Here is a 23,589-nt window from a genome sequence, read left to right as displayed (position 1 = left end):
CTAAGCTCGCTCCTGTTTCACCTAGAGAATAATCTAGCAAAATCAACAAGAAACTGAAATCCCTGTGTGTGTGAAGCAGGCAAAGGACGGTTCCCAGGAGGAACCATGTGTCCAATGGGGACTGGCCGGGATCAGAGAGTTTGTTACACTGCTGCCTTCTCCAGTAAGACACACACAAGTAGGGCAAGAGGACTGGCCTCCTGTTGAGTGGGTCCCTAATCCCGGGACCTCTTTCCTGCCACTGCAGTCTGAGAGCGCGTTGGAGGGATGCACAGATTTGAAAGCTCCCTTCCCTGGTCGGGAAAGATGGGCTGGAGGTGGGGCAGCACCGCACAGACAAAAGGTTCTGCAGAGCCCTCCTCTCTCAGCTTAGGTCCCTCTGTGGAGCGCGGCGCCCCATCTGGCCACTGAGTGACCTTCTAGAGAGTGACGCCCCCTTCGAGAGGGGCCAGGCACCCTGCCCAGGCTGGTTCTTTATTAGATGCCCACATCTCCCAGCACCTCGGCAAGGCACGCCCCTCCCACCCCTCACCACAAACACCCGCGATGCCTTTCTTCACCCATCCCCTTCTATTGTCTTCAAAGAGATAAGTGACTCCCAACAAGCACACCTAAATACACCTCCCTTTTCTCCTACTCCGATTTCTTAGAGCCTTAAGGGCCAAAAAGCGAGCAAGTGCTGGGTTGAATGGGAGGGGGGGCACTAGGAGATAACCCGCAAGAACTTGGCATCGCAGACCCACCGTGTCCGCCTCGCAAGGATGCTGGTGACCTGTAGATTGCAATAGGCACTGAATGATGCTTGCTGCTGCCATGGAAATGGTGGATGTGGTGCGCTCCCAAACTGGACGCCCCCCAGGCCACTCCTAGGAGGCCGCTGAGGGTGAGCGGGACTATCCAGAGGAGGGCCAGGCGCCCCCCTGCGCCGCCGCCACTGCCGCCCCCGGGCGATCCCAGCTCGACTCCGCACCGGAGCATCCTCTGGTACATGGCGGGGCGCCCGCCAAGGGGCAGCCTCCGCGGGAGGCAAAGTTTGGGGCGCAAGAAGAGGAGAGGAAGCCGGGGATCCGTCGGATCGCGGCGGGCTACGGGGCCGGCCGCCTCACCGCGCCATGGCACCCATCCTCTCCCTCCTTTGGACAGTCTTCTCGGGGTCCTGGAGTCTGCTGTTCCCTGCACCCAAAACAATCCGAAACATAGCCGAGGCGGATGCAGCTGGCGAGGGACTTGTCCGGAAAGGCAGCCCCGGTGAATAGCAAGCGCAGAGAGGGTGGCTGCTCCCAGGTTTGCAAGGCTCCAGGTTCTCCAGATATACTCCCCAAGAGTTTCGGGCGAGAGTGTGTGCCGGTGGGTGGGGAGCCGGGAAATTGTTTAAAGCTCCTCCCGGAGGGTCCTCACTTCTACATGACAGCCATCCACCGGGAATCCACTAGGTAAATCCATTTAGCATTGTGCGTGGGGAATGGGGAGGCCACTTCGCCGGTCCAGCCTCCTTTCAGGAGAGAAGCAGACCCCATGGACGCAAGGCACCCCTTCTCTCCATTCAGCCCCGGCCCGCTCTCCGGCTCGCGCCAGCCTCCCCCGGGCAGCGCGCAGAGCAGCGGCGCGCATCGCCTGCTCCAGAGGCAATCTCCGAGTCCGCCGCCTCCTGACACTTACGCCCGGCGAAGGGTTCAGAGGGAAGAGGGCACCCTTGTAAAGACAGCGGGGATTGAACTGGGGAAGGCGAGCAGAGGAAAAACAGGAGCAAATGAAGGGGCGGAAGAAGAAAAAAAATATTTTTAAAAAACAAAAAAAAAAATTAAAAAGAAAAAAATAAATAAAAGAACTGCAAAACACACACGCTGGTGAAGCTAGGGGCTCTATGCAAATCTGCAGTCTCCAAACAGCAAATCACCGAGGCTCGGATGCAATGCAGAGGACGAGCCTATGTAACGAGGGAGGCTGGTCTAGCTTCCCGCAAAAATCGCCGGCTTTGCCTCTCCCTGGCATTCTCCACACATCACAGGGCCACGTGGACTGCGATGCGGGAAACACCTAAAAAGCAACGCTCTCCCTCAACCAGGTGATCCCTCTGTCTGTATCACCCTAGCAAGAGGCACCATCTCCTACCCCTCTGCGTAAAAGTAACCAGTGTCTTTAGCGCTCCTAAAAGAGAAGGAATCGGGCTCTTTTTATTGGACCAAACTTATTCTTCCAGGTGTTCAAATCCAAACTGCTAAAAAAGGTTTGACTCCATCCACTCGGCGTCAGTTCCGACGATCTGCTTACTGCGTGTATTATTAGTAACAAAGAACCCTCCTTCAAACTACCATAGCGTGTGCCTTACAGGAGCCAGTGGAAGTCAGGGAGACTGAAAGTCCAGGAAGACAACAAGGTGAGCATCTGGGCAAGAGGTGGAAAAGAGAAACGCGGAAACAAGAGACACAGAAGTAGTGGGAGTTAACTGTCTTTCAGTCGATAAATTGGGATATACAATAATAACAATAACGCTGAGCTGTCTAGCCGCCCAGCTGTGATCACTCCTCTTCGAATGGCGGGTTCTCACCCTAGTTCATAAGGAAAATCGCATCAGGGCCAAAAATCCCAAGACCTAGTATTCTTCGAGGGGAAAAAAAAAAGACATTTATATGAAATTGGGCATCTTTCCTGAAAGCTTTGTATCCCCACATGAAAACCAGTAAAAAAGAAAAAAAAAAGATAGAAATCTTCCTCTCAGACTATGAGACAGTCCATGAGACAGGGAGGACCCCCTTCAGATTAAGAATAGGGTTATTACTGAAATATCACCAAGTGTTTCAACAGATGATAAGGGCAACAGTGTGTCCCTGACTTGACAGTCTTTCTGTTACTCTGTTGAAAGACAAATGGAAATAACTCGGAACACACACATCCTCTGTAGGCTCTTCACTTTATGTATAATATATAGCAACAAATAGGAGTCCCTGTGTTTTTATTAAATTATTGTTATTAATTATTACTCTACCGAGACAGGATATCATATACTTTTGGCTAGGCTTGAATTCCAGATCCTCCTGCTCTGTCTTCACAAGCACTGTTCTGAGTTCATAAACCTTGGAACGTTATTCTGAGAAGATTTGCTTCAAATCAGTTGCTCACCCACGTGACCATTTGAATTTGCACATTGTATGCAAACAGATAAAGACTAGACCATGAGAGTCAATACATAAACAATGGCCAGGGGTTCTGAATCAAACAAGTGGCAATCACCCCTTTTCGCTCAAAGCTTATTTCATTTTACTGAAAATCTAATTCTTCCATAGTTTATTACTCTATGTAAATATATTGTCTCTAAACTTTCCATACAGGCTCAAATACTAACAGAACAAGCCCTGCATCTCCTACTGTCTGCTGCTTCTACCCTTGTCCCCCAGGGCGATTTCCTCTTTGTTTACTTGTGTTTTCATAAGCAAGCATCATCTTTATATTTATTGTAAAGTACAGCTCCAAGAGGATTAATAAAATCATCCCCAGAGTATGCTTTTAAGACTGTAGGTCCAGGGGTGGAGGAGATATATGTGTGAGAAGAAGCATTTGCTGTTAAAGCCTGTCGACTAGAGTTTGGATCACCAGAACCCACATATAAGACACCATGAAACAGTTCAATCATCCGTGGTCCCCTTGTGCCCCTATAGAGATGGGAGGTGGTGACAGGGAAAATTTCAGAGGCAGGAATGTCAGTGACAGAGCGCACTCAAACACTGTCCTCTGACCTTCACATATGAGAGTGGCAGATCCACATTCCATGAACGAGCATGCACACATGGGGAGTGCTGATTACAGGCCCAGATTCTGGATTTGACATATCAGTGTCTTCATGAAAAGAGAACACTGGATTAGGTAACCCAAAACCTGTGGTGGCTTCTTGGTAATGCTGTTCATGGGTTATGTCATGTTGATTTCTTGCCCTCTCACCAGAGCACATGACTTCATTCATTCCAGTCTTTTCTTCTAATCAATCCCAGGAGGTGCAAAAGATGCAATGTGTCATTTAATGCTAGAGTGCTTTTAAAAAAAAGGCATCAAATTCTCTGTTCATGCAAGTCAGGATGCATCTTTTCCAAGGCAGGTATAAGCAGTGTGGGCTGATTAATGTACCCAGTACCTCACACTTTTTCTATCCATAGGAAATGAGTGTATTTTCTCCAGTACCCCATAGATGGTGTAATTTGTCCTTTCCTTTCCAACTAGGTCTTTGGAAGGGACAGAAGCTAAGTCTTCCTTTGTACTCCCTCTAGTGCCCAGCATATGTGAAACACAGGATAATCTCAAATACACCAAGTTCTCATTATTTTCTATAGTTAGAGTCCATAATCATAACCATGGATATGGACACCATGAACACTGAAGCAGCAAATGGTGAGTCACTTTTTCTAGAGAGAAATGTCAGGTTAGATTCTTCTGAATGCTAGTGATATCCTTTTGAATTACTAGTTAACAAAGACCCTTATATTCTATTTAAAGATATTACTTAATATACATTGTTCACTAACAAAGAACTCTTGACCTGAATGAAGCTTATGTAACACATGCATTTTTATCTGTCAAGAACATTCAAGGCTGTATGCATTTTAGTGTTAGGATTAGGAACTGTTTTCAAATATGAAAATCACTCAAGAAAAGCATAAAGTGTAAGCAAAGCACTTGAGAAGCAAGAGAATCATGTTGTTTGAGCATAGTATGAGCTACACAGATGCACTGTCTCAAAAAAAATAAATCAAATCAATCAAAACAAAACAAAAACCCATGAGAGGTATAAGAAATTCGACACGAAGCACATTGCCATCAGAACACATTCCTTTGGTGGAGAAGCAGGGAGGCAGAGCCTCAACTTGTTCACCTTGAGTTTTGAACCCCTGTTGGGGACTAAAATTTTTCACTATTTTTTGCATGTGCACTAACAATTATCAAAGGGTCAGGTATTAATTTGGGGTGACACACTTGAATGAATAGGGCTGAAGAACCTTTCTGTGTGCATAAACGTGATTGACTGCCTTTGTTACTCCCTTGATTTCTAGAAAAGGATGGGGTAGGCTTTTAGAGAGTAACTCATATAAGTTAGAGCACATACGAAGAAGGGGATCAACGCAGAGGATTCCAATGAGTTTGCCAAAGAGCAGTCAGTGAAGAAAAATCTCTCTCCTGACGTATATTGCCAAAGGCCTTGGGAGATAAAGACAGGGTTAGGGAAAGGATAGGCTAGAAATCTTAGTTTTACGGGAGTCTCAAGAGCTTAAGAAGGAGTATTTATGGCTGTCTTGACAGAGAAAATTGTAGCTATTGTCTTTCAGGCAGATGTCTAGGGCACCTTTGCAATACTTAGGATGTACTGGGGTGGACACTACGCTGCTGCTGCATCCGAGTTTGTTATAAATGGTAGTAATTTTATCCGGATGGTGGGCAAAATTCTTATGGACAAACACATGCCTCTTTTGGATGAGCAACTAAAGCTTGTTCTTTTTGTTTTATCTTTGCCCCTTCAGATGACTAGGCCAGCAATTTGAGATTATGCTCTGTAAGGGAAGCTGAGCCATGTCTTCATTTGTCAAAAATGTCAAAAATTTGTTGGAAAAAGCAAGGGGCTTTGGCTATCAGATCTTTTTATTCCCAGCATATGTAGGGTGATATTAAGTGTATGTTAGTGTTACTTTATACTCTGCGAGAGTCGGTGACTTTTTTTGGGATTCTCTTCTTTCCTTTTCAGATACAGACTCACTGTAACCACTCACACTGTTCTCAAGTTATCATCCTGCCTCAGCTTCTGCATCAGCTGGGGTTAGACCAATATGATGACTCTTCATCCACAATGTATGCCCTATTATTAATGCCAGAGATAGTTGCTGGAAGTCTTGGACCATCACCATTTCTGATCATGATGGAGTTTTGTTCCCTAGTTTGCCTATGTTATCTGTTTAAAATATATTAGTACATATAAAGTTCAAATATTGAGAGTTGGTGTAGTGGGAGTTAGGAACTGGTTTTCTTTGTTTTTTATTATTAATACAGCAAATGTGTGGCATATCCACAGTCTCTTACACATCCTACTTATATTGAATAAAAATATGAACCCTAAATGCATCTCATCCTTTATCATGTATAAGATGTCAAAATACTACTAGGAACCAACAACTTACCTGTAGTTGACATGATTGGATATTTGATTGCATTAAGTCACTTAGCCATTACAAAATGTTGTGAAGGAGGTATTTATATTGATCTCTAATATGATAGCCATTAAATTCTGAGAGGTGATAAGCTGAGTAAACATTATCTCTAAAATATTATTATATGTGTTTGAAGGAAAACATTTTGGTAAATTATCTTTGAGTTTGCTTATAAAAAGCAACAAACAAACAAACAAAATACCCAAGGGCTAGAACCTCTTCCAGCTCCCAGAAAGTGCTACATAATTTCATGCCTACTTATTAATATCTGTTTCTATACCAGAAACCAGTTTGAATCTTGCATTCACTATGCCTATTTTGTGATCTCTAGAATAGTTAGCCCTCACTTGCCCCTAACAGCTGTTGCTCCTAAATAATACCCAAAGGAACCAACTAGCTATGTGTGTTAAATCATCCCAAGCAACTCAGGGGATGACTTACAATGAACAGTAGCATGAGTAGTCTGAGGTGGACGACAATGTTAAGAAGTGGATGATGTGACATTTTGTGAATGAGGAGGGAGGTAAAGGACAGGAAGGAAGAGAGTGAGTAGAAATAAGAATTCAGAGAGAAGTGGGAAAGGATTGTCCATTTCAAATTATTGTTTCATTTCCCAAAGTCACACTGTCTTAAAGAATAGAATGGTTGCCAGGCAGACATTTCTACCTTTTCATGGTTTTCTTAAGCTTAATTGGAAATCCTTATGATTCAGTATTAAGCTTTTTAAATAGGAAAGTAGACATTAAAAGTAGCAGAAGGAAAGTATATTAAAACCCACAGGCAGCACTAATCTTCCAAAAATTAAAATGAAGGAAGTGTCAGTCTTGCACTTTGCGCTTCTACTAACATCATTGTAGAAACAAGCAGACCCCATATTTCTATCTATCTGTACTTCTTAAAACTGAGGGGGAAAGGAGAGAGACACTCATAGGAGAATATAGTCCTTAAGAATTAGAAACATAAACTCCTGATCCTGGTACCTTTTTATATGGCAGTAGGTCCTGAAGGGTATTCTGAGAGATGACCAAGAATAGAGGAATAAGGACACTGAGAGAAAGAAAGAAAAACACATGGGACAGTTTAAAAGTATCTGTGGAGATCTCCTATAATCATTTAATTTGGGGCGGGGGAGGTAGGATGGTAAAATTGTGTAGCAAAATAGTCATGTTGTGTATGATTTTAGAAGTTCATTTTCACACCCCAAAGAGCCACCATCTAGTCACAGGCATGGTCATCTCTCTATAACTTAGAGCCTACTCACTAATATAAATCAGGGGGCATGGTGTGAATCCTACATGAGCCAACATGGCACGCAACCGACTCAAACTAAATCAAAATCTGGATGTTCTGTTGACTTTATTCAAGTCAAGGATACTTATATTTAGGACTGAAATATTTGTGATCTGTATGTTTCCTTTGTCCTATTTAGTAAGAATGTAATTTATGGTGGCCTAAATAAAAGTCGGTGCCCATGCACCATAATAACTACCTTTAAATATTGCAGGTCTTTGCTTGGATACCAACCATTCAAGTCACCTTTCAATTATTGTCAGAATTTACTGTTTGTCTAGTTTTTCATAAAACTCATATTCTTGACAAACTGTCCCAAGGTGAGTAAGTTCATTTGTTGGGAAACATAAAGCCAAAGTGCCAGAGTGTGAACTTGAATTTCATCTCTGTCATTAATGTGACATGAGGTGCCATCTACCCCAGTTTCCTCATCTGCAGAACGACTACAGTACTACTATAACATGTTTTAAGACAGGCTAAGAACTTCATTCATATCTACATATTTTAGTCAGATACTGAAAAAGAATATAAGGAGCTGTGATGTGTTTTTTTTTTAACAATGCTTAAAACTCTCTTTATTCTGTCAAGTTTATTTATTTTCTAAATAATTTATTAGTTTGACTTCTCTAAATATCCTTTGTTCAAATTATAATGCGAAAGGAGAACACAATAAGATCTGTTAGTTTGTGTGATTCGGGTCTCAGGTTGCTTTGTTTTTGGCCTCCTTAATCTTTGGAGGACCTTGTACTATACATTACCTAAAAGTTCCTAGGTGATGCTAGAGCTTCTGGTATAGAAGAACAAGACTTTGGATTGCTCCTCTGTCTGAATTCTGCCCTTGACATAGGCTTTATCAGTGAATACACAGAGTTCTGTTTTCATTAAGCTACTTAGCAATGGTCTCACCTCCATTCAGCTGCCTCAAAAGCTACAGAAAAGTCGGTGTACTGTAACCATATATGATGGTGTTGATCCCATTTCTGTCCTGTAAAGCATTTTTGAAGATTTCAATATGCCGTTCTCTTCATTTCACAAGGTACAAATGTATATTCTCTTTATTCTCATTCAAATATCATCTACTTCCCTGCTGCTTTTTGTACATAAGTTCATCTTTGATTACTGTGCTAGTGGCTCCTACTAACTTACTAGTGATATGGTTTTAAGTAGGCTATTTATTTAAACATAATTTTCCAATGGGAAAAGTTGCAAATAATTGCAGGGTCACTGTGCAGATTAAGGAATTTGATACCTTTGAAATAGGATATTGCCTGACACATAAATGTACATAGCTATGCTGTTATTGCAAGTGATTATCATGGGTTATTTTTCTTCCATTATACTAAGAAATTCAATCAGGTAATACTTGTTTTCAAATAAAACTTAAAATTGCTACTATTTCAATTAGTCAACCACTCCAACAAAAGCAAGTAGGACATCTCTCCCAGGGACTGGCCTATCAAGCTTCCTATCTGGCCCGTGTCAGCTACGGGATAAACCAATGCTGTGCACTGACAGGCTGACACCTGTCTGCTCCACTACAGAGCACGGTCTATAGTGTTCAGTCATCTGTCCAGAGAAAGCAACATGAGCTTGTTCAGAATGGAATCCGGTGTAAGGAGGACAATTAGAAGCCAAAGTAGGGTGATGGAAAATTAACACACAATTTGATGATTCTCTAGTGAACACAGGCATTTAAATCAGAAACCAGAAATCATGTCCGTACCATGTATTTAATTTCCCTAGCATCCAAGCACTTAGATCACCAGTCAGCTTACTCTATCTTTGCAAATCCATATTCTAAAACATACAGCACTATTTGAATGCAATGAAAGGAATTCAATCATGAAATTTGGATTGAATCTTAAATAGCTTCATATGAGATCTATAGTCGAGTCCCTATCCAATTTGGTAGTTATTAGATTAGGTATATATTAGATTACAAATTTGTCACAATGATATTTCAATGTTAGTACTCTAGCTCAGCAAGCATGGTCAATCCACCACAAAGATCCCCTTTCCTGTAGGCAAAGTTAAATCTTCATAGCATGGAATATAAGACACTATGTTGGCATCTGTGCAGCCTCTTTGGTCTTAGTGTTCAGCTCCTGTTGTTTCCCCTGTAGACACCTTATATGTCTCTTTGTATGCTGTGAATATGTTTTATTACCATTGATTAATAAAGAAGCTGATTGGGCCACTAGCCAGGCAGAATAGAGCCAGGTGGGAAATTCTAACAGAGATACAGGAAGAAAAAGTAAAGAATTAGCGAGATGCAAGCACCCATTAGAGAAGCAAGATATGAGGTAACAAGCATGTGCCTTGTGGTAAAATATAGAATAATGAAAATGAGTAAATTTAGTGATAAGAACTAGTAAACAATAATCCTGAGCTAATAGGCCAAATAGTTTGTAATTAATATTAAGCCTCAGAGTGGTTATTCCAGTACTGGCAAGTAGGAGAGAAACTTCCATTTACAGACACCTTGTGCTCCACTTCTAGAAACTCTTTTCTAAAACTTGGTGGGATATTTGATTGTTTGTTTATGTTGCCATTACCCACCCTATTCCCTCAGGGTGAATAAGCAACCCTTTTCCCTTTTTCCTTCCTAATATTCAATTCATTTCTTAAATAAAATTTCTAAACATACTTCTTTTTGGAAAAATTTGAAGATGCTACTGTTATTTACATTCTTGATTATTGGGATGTTAAAAATAACTCCTAAACCAACCCCACATCAGACAGAGGGCTGATCACCAAAATATACAAATAACTCAAGAAATAGATCATCAAAAGAACAAATAATTAAAAAAAATGGAGTACAGACCTAAACAGAGAACTCTCAGTAGAGGAATTTAAAATGTCTGAAAGACACTTAGGAAAATGTTCAGCATCCTTAGCCAATAGAGAAATGCAAATCAAAACAACATTGGGATTTAATCTTACACCTGTAAGAATGGCCAAGATCAAAAACACTGATGACAACTTATGCTGGAGAGGATGTGGGGTAAAGGGAACATTCCTGCATTGCTGTTGTGAGTGCAAATTGGTATAGCCCCTTTGGATATCAGTATGGAAATTTCTCAGAAAATTAGGAAACAACCTTCCTCAAGAACCAGCAATACCACTTTTGGGTATATACCCAAAGGATGCTCAATAGTACCACAAGGACATTTGCTCAACTATGTTCATAGCAGCATTGTTTGTCATAGCCAGGACCTGGAAACAACCTAAATGTCCCTTGATCAAAGAATGGATAAGGAAAAATATAGTACATTTACACAATGGAGTACTATATAGCAAGAACAAAAAAATAACGATGTCTTAAAATTTTCAGGCAAATGAATAGATCTAGAAAACATCATACTGAGTGATGTAACCCAGACCCAGAAAGACAAATATCATATCTACTCACTCATAAGTGACTTTTATACATAAAGCAAAGAAAACCAACCTACAATTCACAATTCCAGAGAAGCTAGACAATAATGAGGACCGCAAGAGAGACATACATGGATCTAATCTACATGGGAAGTAGAAAAATACAAGATCTCCTGAGTAAATTGGGAGCATGGGGACCATGGGAGAAGGTTGACGGTGGGGGAGAGGAATGGAGGGGAGCAGAGAAAAATGTTTAGCTCAATAAAGTCAATAAAAAGGAAAACCTTGAAAAATAAATAAATGAATAAATAAATAACTTTAAAGAAAGAAAAGAAAAAACTCCTCAAATACTCAGGACAAATAATGATATGCTTAAATTCCAGCTCTGCAGAGTGGGTATGTGAAGTTACAGAGTTAGTTCTAGCTCTATGTTTAGTGATTTCCAAGGACCCAAACAAATAGAAGAAGAAAACGCCCTTCTCATTTCACCTAGAAACTCTTCAGTTAACACCTTCTATTGCTTAGAATCTATAAGAAACTGAGACTGAATTTTAACTGGAGTGCCAAGTTAGTTGATTATAAGGAGTAATGGAATTCATTGTCATGTTTTTCCTACTCATGTCATAGCAGATGTCATTCTTTCTCTAAAGTCATGAAAAACAAAATACACCCTGGCTAAGCTGCCTGCTGGCAAGTGGAATTGTGAGGAAAGGTTTCTGGCTAATTTCTGAATCTTTAGCTATATGATTTATATTAAAATAAGCATCACCACAACCATTCAAATAGTCCGTGATCGAAAACCAAACTTCAAATAAAATGTATTTACTGGGGGGACAGTAAGAGAAAAGCTGCAGGAGCTGGGGAGTGGCACAGCTCAAACAGTGTGGTCACTTCACAGTTCAAGTCTCCTAGAATATCAATTTCCACATGTCCCAATATATTAATTCCTAAAAGATAGAAGATGCTTTGTTTCTGTTATAACACATATATGACCTCTGAAGCATTTTGAAAAACCATTAATCTATTTTTTTGTAACTGTCTTCCCTTTCCTTTTGTGAAAGGATTGCTTTCCCTCCCACTTGCTCTGTTCTGCCGCTGCAGTGATTCCCCTGGAGGACCACGTGTTTATCTTGACAGGTGTTAGTGGATTCCAGAGACCTCTGTGGAATTCTTCTCGGTTGCACTGAGATACAGTAGAAAATATAATGCTGTAAAAGTAACAAACTTACCTTATTGTTTTCTAACTACAATAAGCCACAGAGTGAGTGGAATTAATTTGATAATATCTTTCTAATGAACCTTTCATTAGACATATGTTGTGGTCTTCAATATCTAATAGAAGTACATATTAAAAACAAAGCATTACTTGATGATTCTCTAGATTCTGTCTCATGATTACCTCATACAATGTTCAATAAAATAGTTTAAGCTCAATTACTCGAGACATCACATCACAGAGTTACAATACCCATTTCTAGATAAAAATTCTTTAAAATCTTGACTAGATGAAATGAATTTCTTTTTCTGTTTGTCTTCAACAGTTAAAACAGAATTTGCTCTTTTGTTGGGTGTAGGGTGGTATTCTGAGTTTCTCAGACAACATCTCAGAAATCATTACCTGGTGACCTTAATCTCTATGTCAGTTAGGGGGAACTCGAACTCCTGACCATTTCTCTGCCTCCACCTCCCCAATACTATGAAAACTTACAGCCGTCTGCCACAGAACCGGGCTTGTGGTACTCATCTTTAAAGGATGGAAAAATAAAAATGTTCTGTACAGTGTAAAAAATGTACTTGTTAATAAAATTTAGATATAACTAATTGAGAATGTGTTTTAATCCAGTTTGCAGTGTTCTATGCTAAAAGTAATGTTACTATCTAGCAGAGCAAACATTAGCTTAAGTGGAGGTTGAACTGAAACTTTGATGGCCAATGGAAGATCAATTCAAATAAGTGTAATCAACACCCTTTCATAGTAACGATATATTTTGATTTAAAATTTGTCAAAGACAAAATTCCAAACATTACCTAGTAAAACCTGCTTTGCTGGGCAGTGGTGGCGCACACCTTTAATCCCAGCACTTGGGAGGCAGAGGCAGGCGGATCTCTGTGAGTTCGAGGCCAGCCTGGTCTACAAGAGCTAGTTGCAGGACAGGCTCCAAAACCACAGAGAAACCCTGTCTCGAAAAACCAAGAAAAAGAAAAAAGAAAAACCTCTCTCTTTCAGAAAATCATCAGTTTTGAAGCACGTCCTGACCCTTTCTAGCTAATATTTAGCATAGCACAAGGAAGAGCTACAAATAAGCCACATTCTCATGGCTCAACTCTGCCAAGGTCTTAATGTCTCATTTCAGTTTTCCTTGAAAATTCTCTCTTGCTTCTTTATAATTGCAGTTTTCCACGAGACCGGAAGATCCTGTCAGTCATGCATTTAACTATTATAATTTAAATTTAGGTATTCAACTATTCTTCACCGCCACACTTTACAGGAAAAAGGAAACACAGAGACAAGGAAAGGCAGGTTCTTCTGCAGCAATAGCAGGCAAGATCAGTATGAAAGCAATGGATCATGAAGAAAAGCAATTTCCTACTTGAGGGATTAGACACTACTCTCTTTTGTCCTGTTAACTCAAAGTTTTAGGTTTTTTTTTTTTTTACAAGTAATACTGATTTTTTTTTCAATTTACATAAGCATTCTCTAGGGAAACTTCAAAAGACCCCAAAAGCATATTTCTCAACCAATCAATGGAAGAGAAAAAAACTAAAATGAATAACCAGCCTTCTTTATGTTGTCTTTTCAGACACCTTTATACAGCATGGGAAGACTAAACTGCTAGACAAGCTAACGATAATTAACTCAATAGGATCCAATTTGCAATGATCCAGAAGGCTTTTTTCTTCTCTTTCTTCAGGAAAAAAAAATACAGGTAATTTTTATTTTGAAGTTACACACATATGCTAACATCAGACATCTGAAAACTATGCAAATCTTTGCAAATGCTTGTTTTATCTCTGAGTGAAAACAATATTAACTGCTGCCCTCGGTCATCAATAAATTCATATTAGAGGAAATGTGTAACAGAAAAGGGTATTCAACAGCACCATGTGAAAACCATCATCATTTTTAAGCGCATTTCTATTCATGGAAGACGTGAACGTCTCTTAAATAATAAAGGCAAAGAATAGTCATTGGTTCAAAATATGGGGAAAGAAAATCAAGAGTCGGTTTCCACAATCCATTTTGTAACTTATTGCTTATTTGAGTCATGTTTAAGCAACTTGTACATTTTCAGTGGTGAATTCTCTCGTGTCATGTTCTTAAGAACAAAAAGCCTTCAGAGCTAATCTAAATGTTGTGAAAAACCTAATTTATTTTATCATATACTTTCGTTTCTCTATTTTATCTGTCTACAGTCCTACCTTTCACACTATTGACTCATATCTGTGCATCCAATGTAAGATTAATGGATAAAGCTCTAGCAGGCATTTTGATTGTCTGTTTCCAATTGTCAAAATCCTGACACTTTTAAGTCAGTTTTCTACTCAATATCCTATAGAGATATTGAGGACCAGGCAACAACTATATTCACATAGCAGACATTCCCTGCTTTACAACCAAAATGTTATTTTCTAAATTGGGGGTGGGGAAAAACTATTGCATAAGTCAGAAAATTGTTTCTAAAAATTAAAGGGAATAAGTCCCACAGTAGCCAAATTAAAAGACTGCAGATCAACAATCAAGCAGAATGGAATCCCTCCATTGCAACAAAATGAACTTAAACAACCAAAACTGTTTAAGATATTGAAAACATTCAGGACAACGAAGAAAACTGGAATTTGTAAAGATGTTATTTTTACCCTGTGAAACGCCTTCAGTCCAACCTCATGTAATAATAACAGGTCACTTTGAATCCACCAGCTTTCTAGACTGGAGATAAAACAGCAGCAACAACAAATCAAGAGTTGGTTCAATGACACATCAGAGAATGAACAGTGTGTTGAGATAACTTACATCTTTTTTTTTTCCCTTAGTGGTAAGATTGGGAATGAGTCCAAATGACTTACTAAGTACTATCTGCCTTAAAACATAGTAACTTTTTAAAAAGTGCTAGCCCACAGTCAATTTCAGGAGCAACCTTGCTGTTCTGTGCTTTCCTAGAGTGAGCTATCAGCTAGGTAAAGCTGATGTGACCCAGTAGATCTGATTTTGCATCCAACATCTAAAGTTCGTTTTTCCTAGCAAAAAATGCACTCCTCTAAAAATGTTCACCTTCCCAATCTTTCTTTTACAGTGCTGCCTTTATGACCTAGTTCATATTGAAGGGCTATAAATGGGTCTAGTATGTTTTAGTTTTTCAGCCCTAAACCCTTGTAACACTTACAAAAATGTAGAGTTACTTCCTATGGACAACACCCCTCTTGACATCATATCCTCAAACTGATACTGTAAAGATGGAGGAGCAAGAAGGCAGGGATTCTAAATGTCTGATGTCTTCTGACAGGCTTTATTACAGCCCTGTGTCATCTATTTGAACTTCTTAAGAAAGCTTCGAAGCATGTGATTGGTTTAGTCACATGTCTCTGTGTTGGACTTTAGGAGCTACATACACACCTGATGATTGTAATCAATTTCCTGGAAAGGTGGTTACTTACTTGGGTGAGTCAGCCCACCTGTGTTCGAGACACTCCAACAGAGGCATTTCGTTTTCTTCCAGAAAACAGGTAGCCTATGACATGTTCTTGGTCCCTTAAGAGCTACAAGCACTTTAGGAAAGGCAAGATAGTTCTCTTTGCTCAGAGACCATTAGGGACAATAATTGGGAAATAAAGCTGGCTAAGGCTCTTGAAGAAGGTAAAAAAATCACTATGGACCCAAAGGGAAGAGCTTCTGTCTACCCTGACAACCAAAAACAAACAAACAAATAGTAAGAGCATTCCATTCTCTGGAGATAAAAGTTAGAACTTGTAGGCTTGGCATATTGTTCAATGGGTATGAACACTTATTCTGCAATTATGAAGATTTAAGTTCAAATCTCACCACCCTGCTCCCTGGTTAAAAAAAAAAAAAATCAGGGCATGGTTTTAAGTCTTGTAACCCCAGCATTGTGGTGAAGAAGCAAGTAGATCAGGCAACTCCCTGCCTGGCCAAGTCAATGCAGCCCAGATGGCCACTTTCTAGTTTACTGTCTCAAAGTAATACAACAGAGACCAAAAGGAAAGCATTGGACAGATGAAGTTCTTCTGAGCTACGCAGGCACACACATGGATCTATGTACTCATACCTCAAGGCCATGCAACAGCACAAGACACACTACACACCACTTACACACAGAGTTAGAACTTGCTGAAGCCATATTCATTATGTCCTCTTAACTTAGGGGTTTGGGAGGACTGAGGCAGGACTGTTATTAATAAACACATATCTCCAGGTGTTATACACAAATATGACAAATATAGAGTGAAGTTATTACTTATATTGTTCCATTATTAAATAAAACTCAGGAGTCAGGATTGGAATAAAAACATGATTGATGAGAGAAGTAGTGGAGAAACACCAGTGTTTCCTTCCTCTATCCAAAAGGGCCACTAATCTTTCTAAGCCATCCCTAGTACTTCCGGTGTCTCTCTCTATGTACTGGGTATTCCAAAACCTCTATGGCTAATTCTGGTCCACTAGTAGCTACTTCTGCCCTGTGATTCAAAGTAAACTTTATTGGCAGTCTTGGGGGTATCAGACTGTGTTCAAAATATCCAACAACAATAGAGTACCAGGCATTCATTCATAGGTTTATTAATAAAAACTTCAAATCCTTTACTTATTTAACAAGTAAATAAGGAACACTTACTCTGAAACAGGATTTGTAAGAGGCCTCCAACTTATGAGAAAGAAATGATGGGGGATTTAGTTCTTGCCGAAGAAAGAAATGTCTGGGCTTACCTCTTACCCTGAACTGAGATAATCTAAATTTCTCTTGATGTCTATGAAGATGTCTTGATGTCTATGTTTGTGCACCCCTTGACTTGTAGAATTTGACCTGCATATTCAATCTACCTGAAGCTAAAGGAAGATTTCTGTTCCAGCCAATCTACTGTTTTTCCTGGGAGTTGCAAAGCTGCCATGTGTATATAACAGACATGCCTATTATCCAGGTATTTGCATTTAATATTCTGCCATCCTGCAAGGCTACTATTAACTTTGATATATATATTTGCAACTTTATGTCTACCCAAAGAGTCTCAGTTGCTCTTTTATTCTTGGGAACCACACCATCATTAAATACATGCAAGCAACAAGGTCTTGACTTGGACATCAAGAAAACCATTGTGGGCATAAGATCAATAGTTGTACTGTTTTTCCAAAGAATGTTTTTGTCACTGCTTCCTGTGGTCCTCAAAGCCCCAGGCAAGCATGTAAAACTACACTTTCCCTGTGTGTGTGTGTGTGTGTGTGTGTGTGTGTTGTCTGTTCAATTGAACTAGAAATATACCTGAGAAGGATCTAGAGGTCCCACATTGAAGTTAAAATCGACCGAATGATTGTAAAGCTAATAAAACACATTTCCTCTCACAGGGCATTGTCTTCATCATGCACTCAATTGCTTCATCGTGAACTCGGAACAGGAAAACAATTAACAAACACATCTGCAAAATCCTGCATGAAGGTTTGGGAAAATAAATAACTAGCACAGGATAAGAGAGACATAATATCAACATTGGTAGTGTGAAATATAACCACAGGATTTTTTACAAATGTAATAACAGACAAGAGTTTCATATAATGGCTTAGAAAGTATTTGTATGTATTGAATTCTAATGTCCAGCTCATGGACGGAATAACAATTCCCGCAAATGCTTACCTAATATATACAGAGGTGTGGTTTGAGATGCTTAGCATCTAATTGTAAAAGACACATTAATGAACAAGCTGGGAAACAGATAGTCTCAAGAGATGTGGTATTCAGTAATGGAGAGAAAAGAAACATTGTAGGTATCTTCAAATACTTCAAGGGTTTCCATATAAAACTAGACTTGTTCTTTATTTGCCTTGTAACTATAGGAAAGGGTCATTTACTAGAAATGGATTAATAAAGTAGCAGATACTGGTACACAAAACCTAGGGAGGTTTTAGAAAGGGAAGGAGCAGGGATTTTGAACAAAACTACATCTCAAAGGAAAATCCTGAATCTTTTTTTTTTTTTGAAGTCCTATTTATTTTTATTTCAGTTTTGATTTTTATTTTATATATATTTTTTAATATAATTTTTTTATTGAGAATAGGAAAAAAAAGTTTCCGCCTCCTCCCAGCCTCCCATTTCCCTCCCCCTCCTCCCACCTTTCTCCCCCTCCCCCCACTCCTCTCCCCCTCCCTCTCCAATCCAAAGAGCAGTCATGGTTCCCTGCCCTGTGGAAAGTCCAAGGACCTCAAGGGGGGGACGGGGAGAGAAAAGTGAGAAGGGGAGGATTGGGGGATCTTGGGGAAACAGGAAGATTGGGATAAAGGAAGGTTGGATAGGGGAGCAGGGAAGCACATATCTTAGTTAAGGGAGCCACCTTAGTGTTGGCAAGAGACTTGAACCTAGAGTGGCTCCCAGGAGCCCAAGGCGATGTCCCCAGTTAGTCCCTTGGGAAGCTGAGGATAGGGAACCTGAAATGACCCTATCCTATAGCAATACTGACAAATATCTTTCATATCACCATAGAACCTTCATCTGGTGACGGATGGAGATAGAGACAGAGACCCACACTGGAGCACTTGACTGAGCTCCCAAGGTCCCAATGAGTAGCAGATGGAGGGAGAACACGAGCAAGGATGTCAGGACCATGGGGGGTGCACCCACCCACTGAGACAGTGGGGCTGATCTATTGGGAGCTCACCAAGGCCAGCTGGACTGTGACTGAAACAGCATGGGATAAAACCGGACTCTCTGATCACGGCGAACAATGAGGGCTGCTGAGAAGCCAAGGTCAATGGCAAGGGGTTTTGATTCTACCTCATGATCCGGCTTGGTGGGAGCCTAGCCAGTTTGGATGTTCACCTTCCTAATCCTGAATCTTTACCTGATTTATTACCCTATCTAGATTTTTCTCTATATATTTCTTTGGAGAAAGAATAGATAATAAGGTATAATAAGACAGTTTAAATAGTCAATCAATAAAACTAAAAGATGACTAGCATATGAGTAGACATGAAGGAATTCAATAGACCATCCTTTGATATGCCTTCATGTAGCTTGGAGACCCTAGAATTCATCCTTTATAATCTTCTTAGCAGCTATGATAATAATAATAATAATAATAATAATAATAACCATATACACTTCTTTCTTATTTTTATCCATGTGTCTTTATACCTAGGGAAATGAACTCCATGTCTGCAAGGAAGATGTGGGTTGGGGTATTAAAAGATACTTAAGAAAGAAAAAGACAAGGTTAATATCCGAAAATAAAATCAGTAGCCAGAAATTTGGAAAAACTAACTACAAATAAGATAACACATAGGAAAAGAAAAAAATCACAACAGAGAATAGACTGCAGTGGCTCTCAACCACTAAGTGATTTGTGATCCCCTTAGGGATCACATATCAGATATCCTACATATAGGATGTTTACATTACTATTCATAAAAACAACAAAAGTAGAGTTATGAAGTAGCAATGCAATAATTGTGTGGTTGGGAGTCATCTCCATGAGGAACTTTACTAAAAGGTTCCAATATTAGGAAGGTTGAGAACCACAACAAAAGAGGAAAGCAAAACTGCACTGATCCCATGAGGGGATGACTGCTAAAGCAATCACAGCAACTGTAAAACCCAGGAAGAACACAGAAAGACATAAGTAAGTAATGCCATTAGCTCATTAATACAGTGAATGCTGGGCATGGCCTCTGTGTTTTTCCCTGTGTGCTACTATAATCACTCAATACTGCCCATGCTTTTGCCATCTGTATACATGCAGTCCAGCCAACCACAAGTTTTAGCACTCAAATCAGACTTGAATTATTTATCTCATATGTCAAATCACATGGATTGTTCTTGTAAGAAAAAAGAAGCAGTCCTGCAATTCCAAATACACAGAACCAAACACTGCAGCTGTCATCGTGTCTCTGTCTTCTACAGGAGGTTAGAATTGATGCCCAGCTCTCTTACATAGTTTCAGTGTCGAAAAGTAGCCATTTTATGATGTCAGTTTTTCTTTAATTTTTGAACATAATTTCCTCCCATAACATTTTCTGTGATGTCAAACACATGCACATTGAAGCTAAAAGGCACACGAGAGTGCGCGTGCACACACACACACACACACAAACACACAAACACTTAATCCATCATCCCTTCCCTATGGTTCTTGAGGAATAGCTTCCTGACTCTGGTACCCTGCTCCTATATATTTAGGTAATCTCCTATGCTTCCTCAATAGTACTGGTTATTCATAATCCAGGGTCAGGGGGTTAGCCAGTGGAGGAGAGTTGGAGCATGGTGACTAGGAAAAAGCTGGGGTGTGAACTAAGAATATTTGTACAGATAGAAGCCAAGTGAAGATACCAAATGAACAGTGGTCATAGTCAATAAACATGGCTCCCCATAAACAAAACAACAACAAAAATAACTTACTTATTAAAAGTTCAGTTCCCATTTCTTTCATAAAGACTTCCTCATCCTCTCCACCACTCCTCTTATTTAATTTTAGGTCATCAGTTTTTTGTTTGTTTGTTTTATTTTGTTTTTTAAATATTTTTAAAAGTTTATTTATTTATTATGTATACAGTGTGCGGTTTGCATTGCCTACAGGTCAAAAGAAGGCACCATATCTCATTCTAGATGGTTGTTAGACACCATGTGGTTGCTGAGAATTGAACTGAAGACCTCTACAAGATGTGCTCTTATTCTCTGAGCCATCTCTCCAGCCCTAGGTTATCATTTTGGTATGACTTTCACTATCTTCTATTGTATGTTCCATATTTGGATGTACATATACTGAATGTCAGACTATCTTACATCCACATGAGGTGCATGCTTTGTGTTGGCTCGAGTCTCTAGGTCATAAGAAGATACTGATTTTAGAAATGGGGCAGCATGCTAGTCACTCACAGCACTCTTTAAAAAAAAAAACCTGAGTTTTACAGTTTCTGGAGTTGCTGGAACATTAAGTGTGTTCAGTAATCAGCATTCTTACAAGAGACTAGACATTGGATGTTGTATGGAACTGCGGGCTGCATCCCGGCTGCCCCGGCTCCTGCATGGCTAGCTTATGCCCCAAAATAATTACACAGAAACTGTATTCTTTTAAACACTGCTTGACCCATTTGCTCTAGCCTCTTACTGGCTAGCTCTCACATCTAGATTAAGTCATTTCTAATAATCTGTGTAGCACCACGAGCTGGTGGCTTACCAGGGAGAATCTTAACCTGCTTCCGTCTCAGAGAGGAGAGGCATGGCATCTACCTTCACTGCCTTCTTCCTCCCAGCATTCTGTTCTGTCCACTCCACCCAAGGGCTAGCCCATCAAATGGGCCAAGGCAGTTTCTCCATCAATGAATGACCTTCCTCCATCAATTGGACAATATATGTTTGCTAAACTTCATGTTTATATGTGGTTTGTCAAGGAGCAGCTAAATATGGATGCCTGTTGCGGCTTTAAGAATAATACTCTCTTTTCTGGCATGTCTGTATGTATTTATGTGAAACAAAGAGGTGTTGATTTGCTTAGGTGTGTCCTCTCTGCCACTGGATAGTAAATACTTAAATGGGTGCTATCCTACCCAGGCTGCAATGTAAAACTTCATTAAGCATTTTTCCTAAAGCATCAGGCTTTTCCTAAAATTAGCCATACATACTTGTTTATGTTAAGGAGGAAAAAGATGAAGGTAGTAACAGAGAAATGGCAGGCATAGAAGAGTAAGTTTATGATTAAGAGTAGGCATATAAGAGACATACTATCAGAAATCTTCTTTGTTTTCATAGACAGGAATTCATAAGGTCCAGTGAAATTTCTGTCAGTGCAACTCACTATTGCTAACGCCAAAATCACTCTCCAAAATGTATTTAAGATTACTAACAAAAGGCTTATATGTACTGCAGACAAAACACAAGAGACTGAGAAAAAAACAGGAAATTTGTCCTCTGATACTGAAGAGATGTGCATCCCTGTTTTTCTTCCTCCAACAGAACTCAAAGAAATCTGCTCCGTGTCCACATGCACATGCATGTTTGCATGTCTATAAACCTGGTAATAACTTCCATCAATTAAGATCGAGGTTAATGAGCTATAAAATGGATTTGTCCAGGCACCAATGCCTTTTCATTTTCTTCTATTACAAAGTGTGTTTTTCATCTTTCACTCATGTCTAACTCCCCCACAAACCTTCTGTGCTTTTGTTTTATTATTATAAATAGCCAAAAATCAAAGATTGAAATTAGTACTTTAGAAAGGGTTCCACATGTATAAACAACCAGAAATGGTTTTGAGTGACCTACTGGTTAGGCTTCAATTTTTCAAATTTTGAAAAGAATTGTTAACACAATTTTTATGTTACTAATGCCTACTATATATTATTATGAGTGTCATGTGGACTACAAGGTTAAGTGGTTTATCCAGATTTGCAAAATTAATTAAATTATATACCAAATTCCTTATTCTGGGATCTATGAAAGTTTAGGGAGAATCATGGACCTTTACAACCTTGTGAAAATTGACTGCACATGTATACATTTTTATGGACAGTGGAGCTATAATTTTCTCAGACTAACAAAATATTACCCAACATAGTTGAAACAAATATAGTTATAATTCTAATGTATAAAATATTTATTGTCATAAGTTATCAGGAGCCCTTTCCCTTCTAAAAATCATTACAGGAACCATTTCCCTGGGGAGTCTGCAGAGAACCCCACACCCATAATTGTGTTAAGAATTGTTCTGTTGTCTGCTATGTTCAGTGAGACCGGTTTTAACCCAGGCTTTTTCAGACCCAGGCCAGCTGGCCTTGGTGAGTTCCCGATAGGACATCCCCATTGTCTCAGTGTGTGGGTGCACCCCTCGCGGTCCTGAGTTCCTTGCTTGTGCTCTCTCTCCTGGTGCTCCTGATTTGAACCTTGAGATTTCAGTCCGGTGCTCCAATGTGGGTCTCTGTCTCTGTCTCCTTTCATAACCTACCTATTGGCTTTGTGGGAGCCTAGGCAGTTTGGATGCTCACCTTACTAGACCTGGATGGAGGTGGGTGGTCCTTGGACTTCCCACAGGGCAGGGAACCCTGATTGCTCTTTGGGCTGACGAGGGAGGGGGACTTGATTGGGGAAGGGGGAGGGAAAGGGGAGGCGGCGGTGGGGAATAGACAGAAATCTTTAATTAATTAATAAAGAAATAAATGAATTAAAAAAAGGAATCGTTCTATTGACAGAACCTACCCCACCCAATTAAGCTGTTAATGGAGAACTATCTGTTAGCGGAACCTGCCTCACATTCCAGCTATCCAGGGAACTAGGTGTGGCAACTCCTTGGCCTACATGACCTGACCAAATGTAACCTCCTGGCCTACGTGACCTGGACCACATGGTGAGATCCCGTGCCCCTGCCCCCCAAGCCCTCATCCAGGGGCTATATAAGCAGCAACCAGGACTCTAATAAACGGAGGCTGTTACAAACTTAGCATGGCCTTCTTCTTCTTTCCTAGCCCATTTATCTTCCAGATAGTACCTCTCTGTGACCCTGGAATTACTGAAATGCCAGGCGGGTTACA

The 23,589-nt window shown here is 40.0% G+C and overlaps 1 protein-coding gene across 6 annotated transcripts in view; it reads right to left on the bottom strand.

The window, feature by feature from the left end:
- Positions 1-23,589, bottom strand: part of Nrxn1 (neurexin 1) — a 1,063,094-nt gene that overhangs the window by 430,035 nt on the left and 609,470 nt on the right. For 5 of the 6 annotated variants that reach the window (XM_050146063.1, XM_050146064.1, XM_050146065.1 and 2 more), the window contains exon 1: positions 744-1,109. The exons of the other annotated variant lie outside the window; for it this stretch is intronic. In XM_050146063.1, coding sequence (XP_050002020.1) covers positions 744-990 — 247 coding nt within the window. In that variant the 5' untranslated portion in view covers positions 991-1,109. Of the gene's footprint in view, positions 1-743; positions 1,110-23,589 lie in introns of those variants that run through there. 6 annotated transcript variants of the gene reach the window in all.

Source organism: Alexandromys fortis, unplaced genomic scaffold (genome assembly GCF_014885135.2).
Source record: "Alexandromys fortis isolate MF-2015 unplaced genomic scaffold, M_Fortis_MF-2015_v1.1 scaffold_42, whole genome shotgun sequence".
NCBI lineage: Eukaryota > Metazoa > Chordata > Mammalia > Rodentia > Cricetidae > Alexandromys > Alexandromys fortis.
Note: the sequence above shows the minus strand (reverse complement) of the source record. Positions and strands in the feature narration are given on the sequence as shown.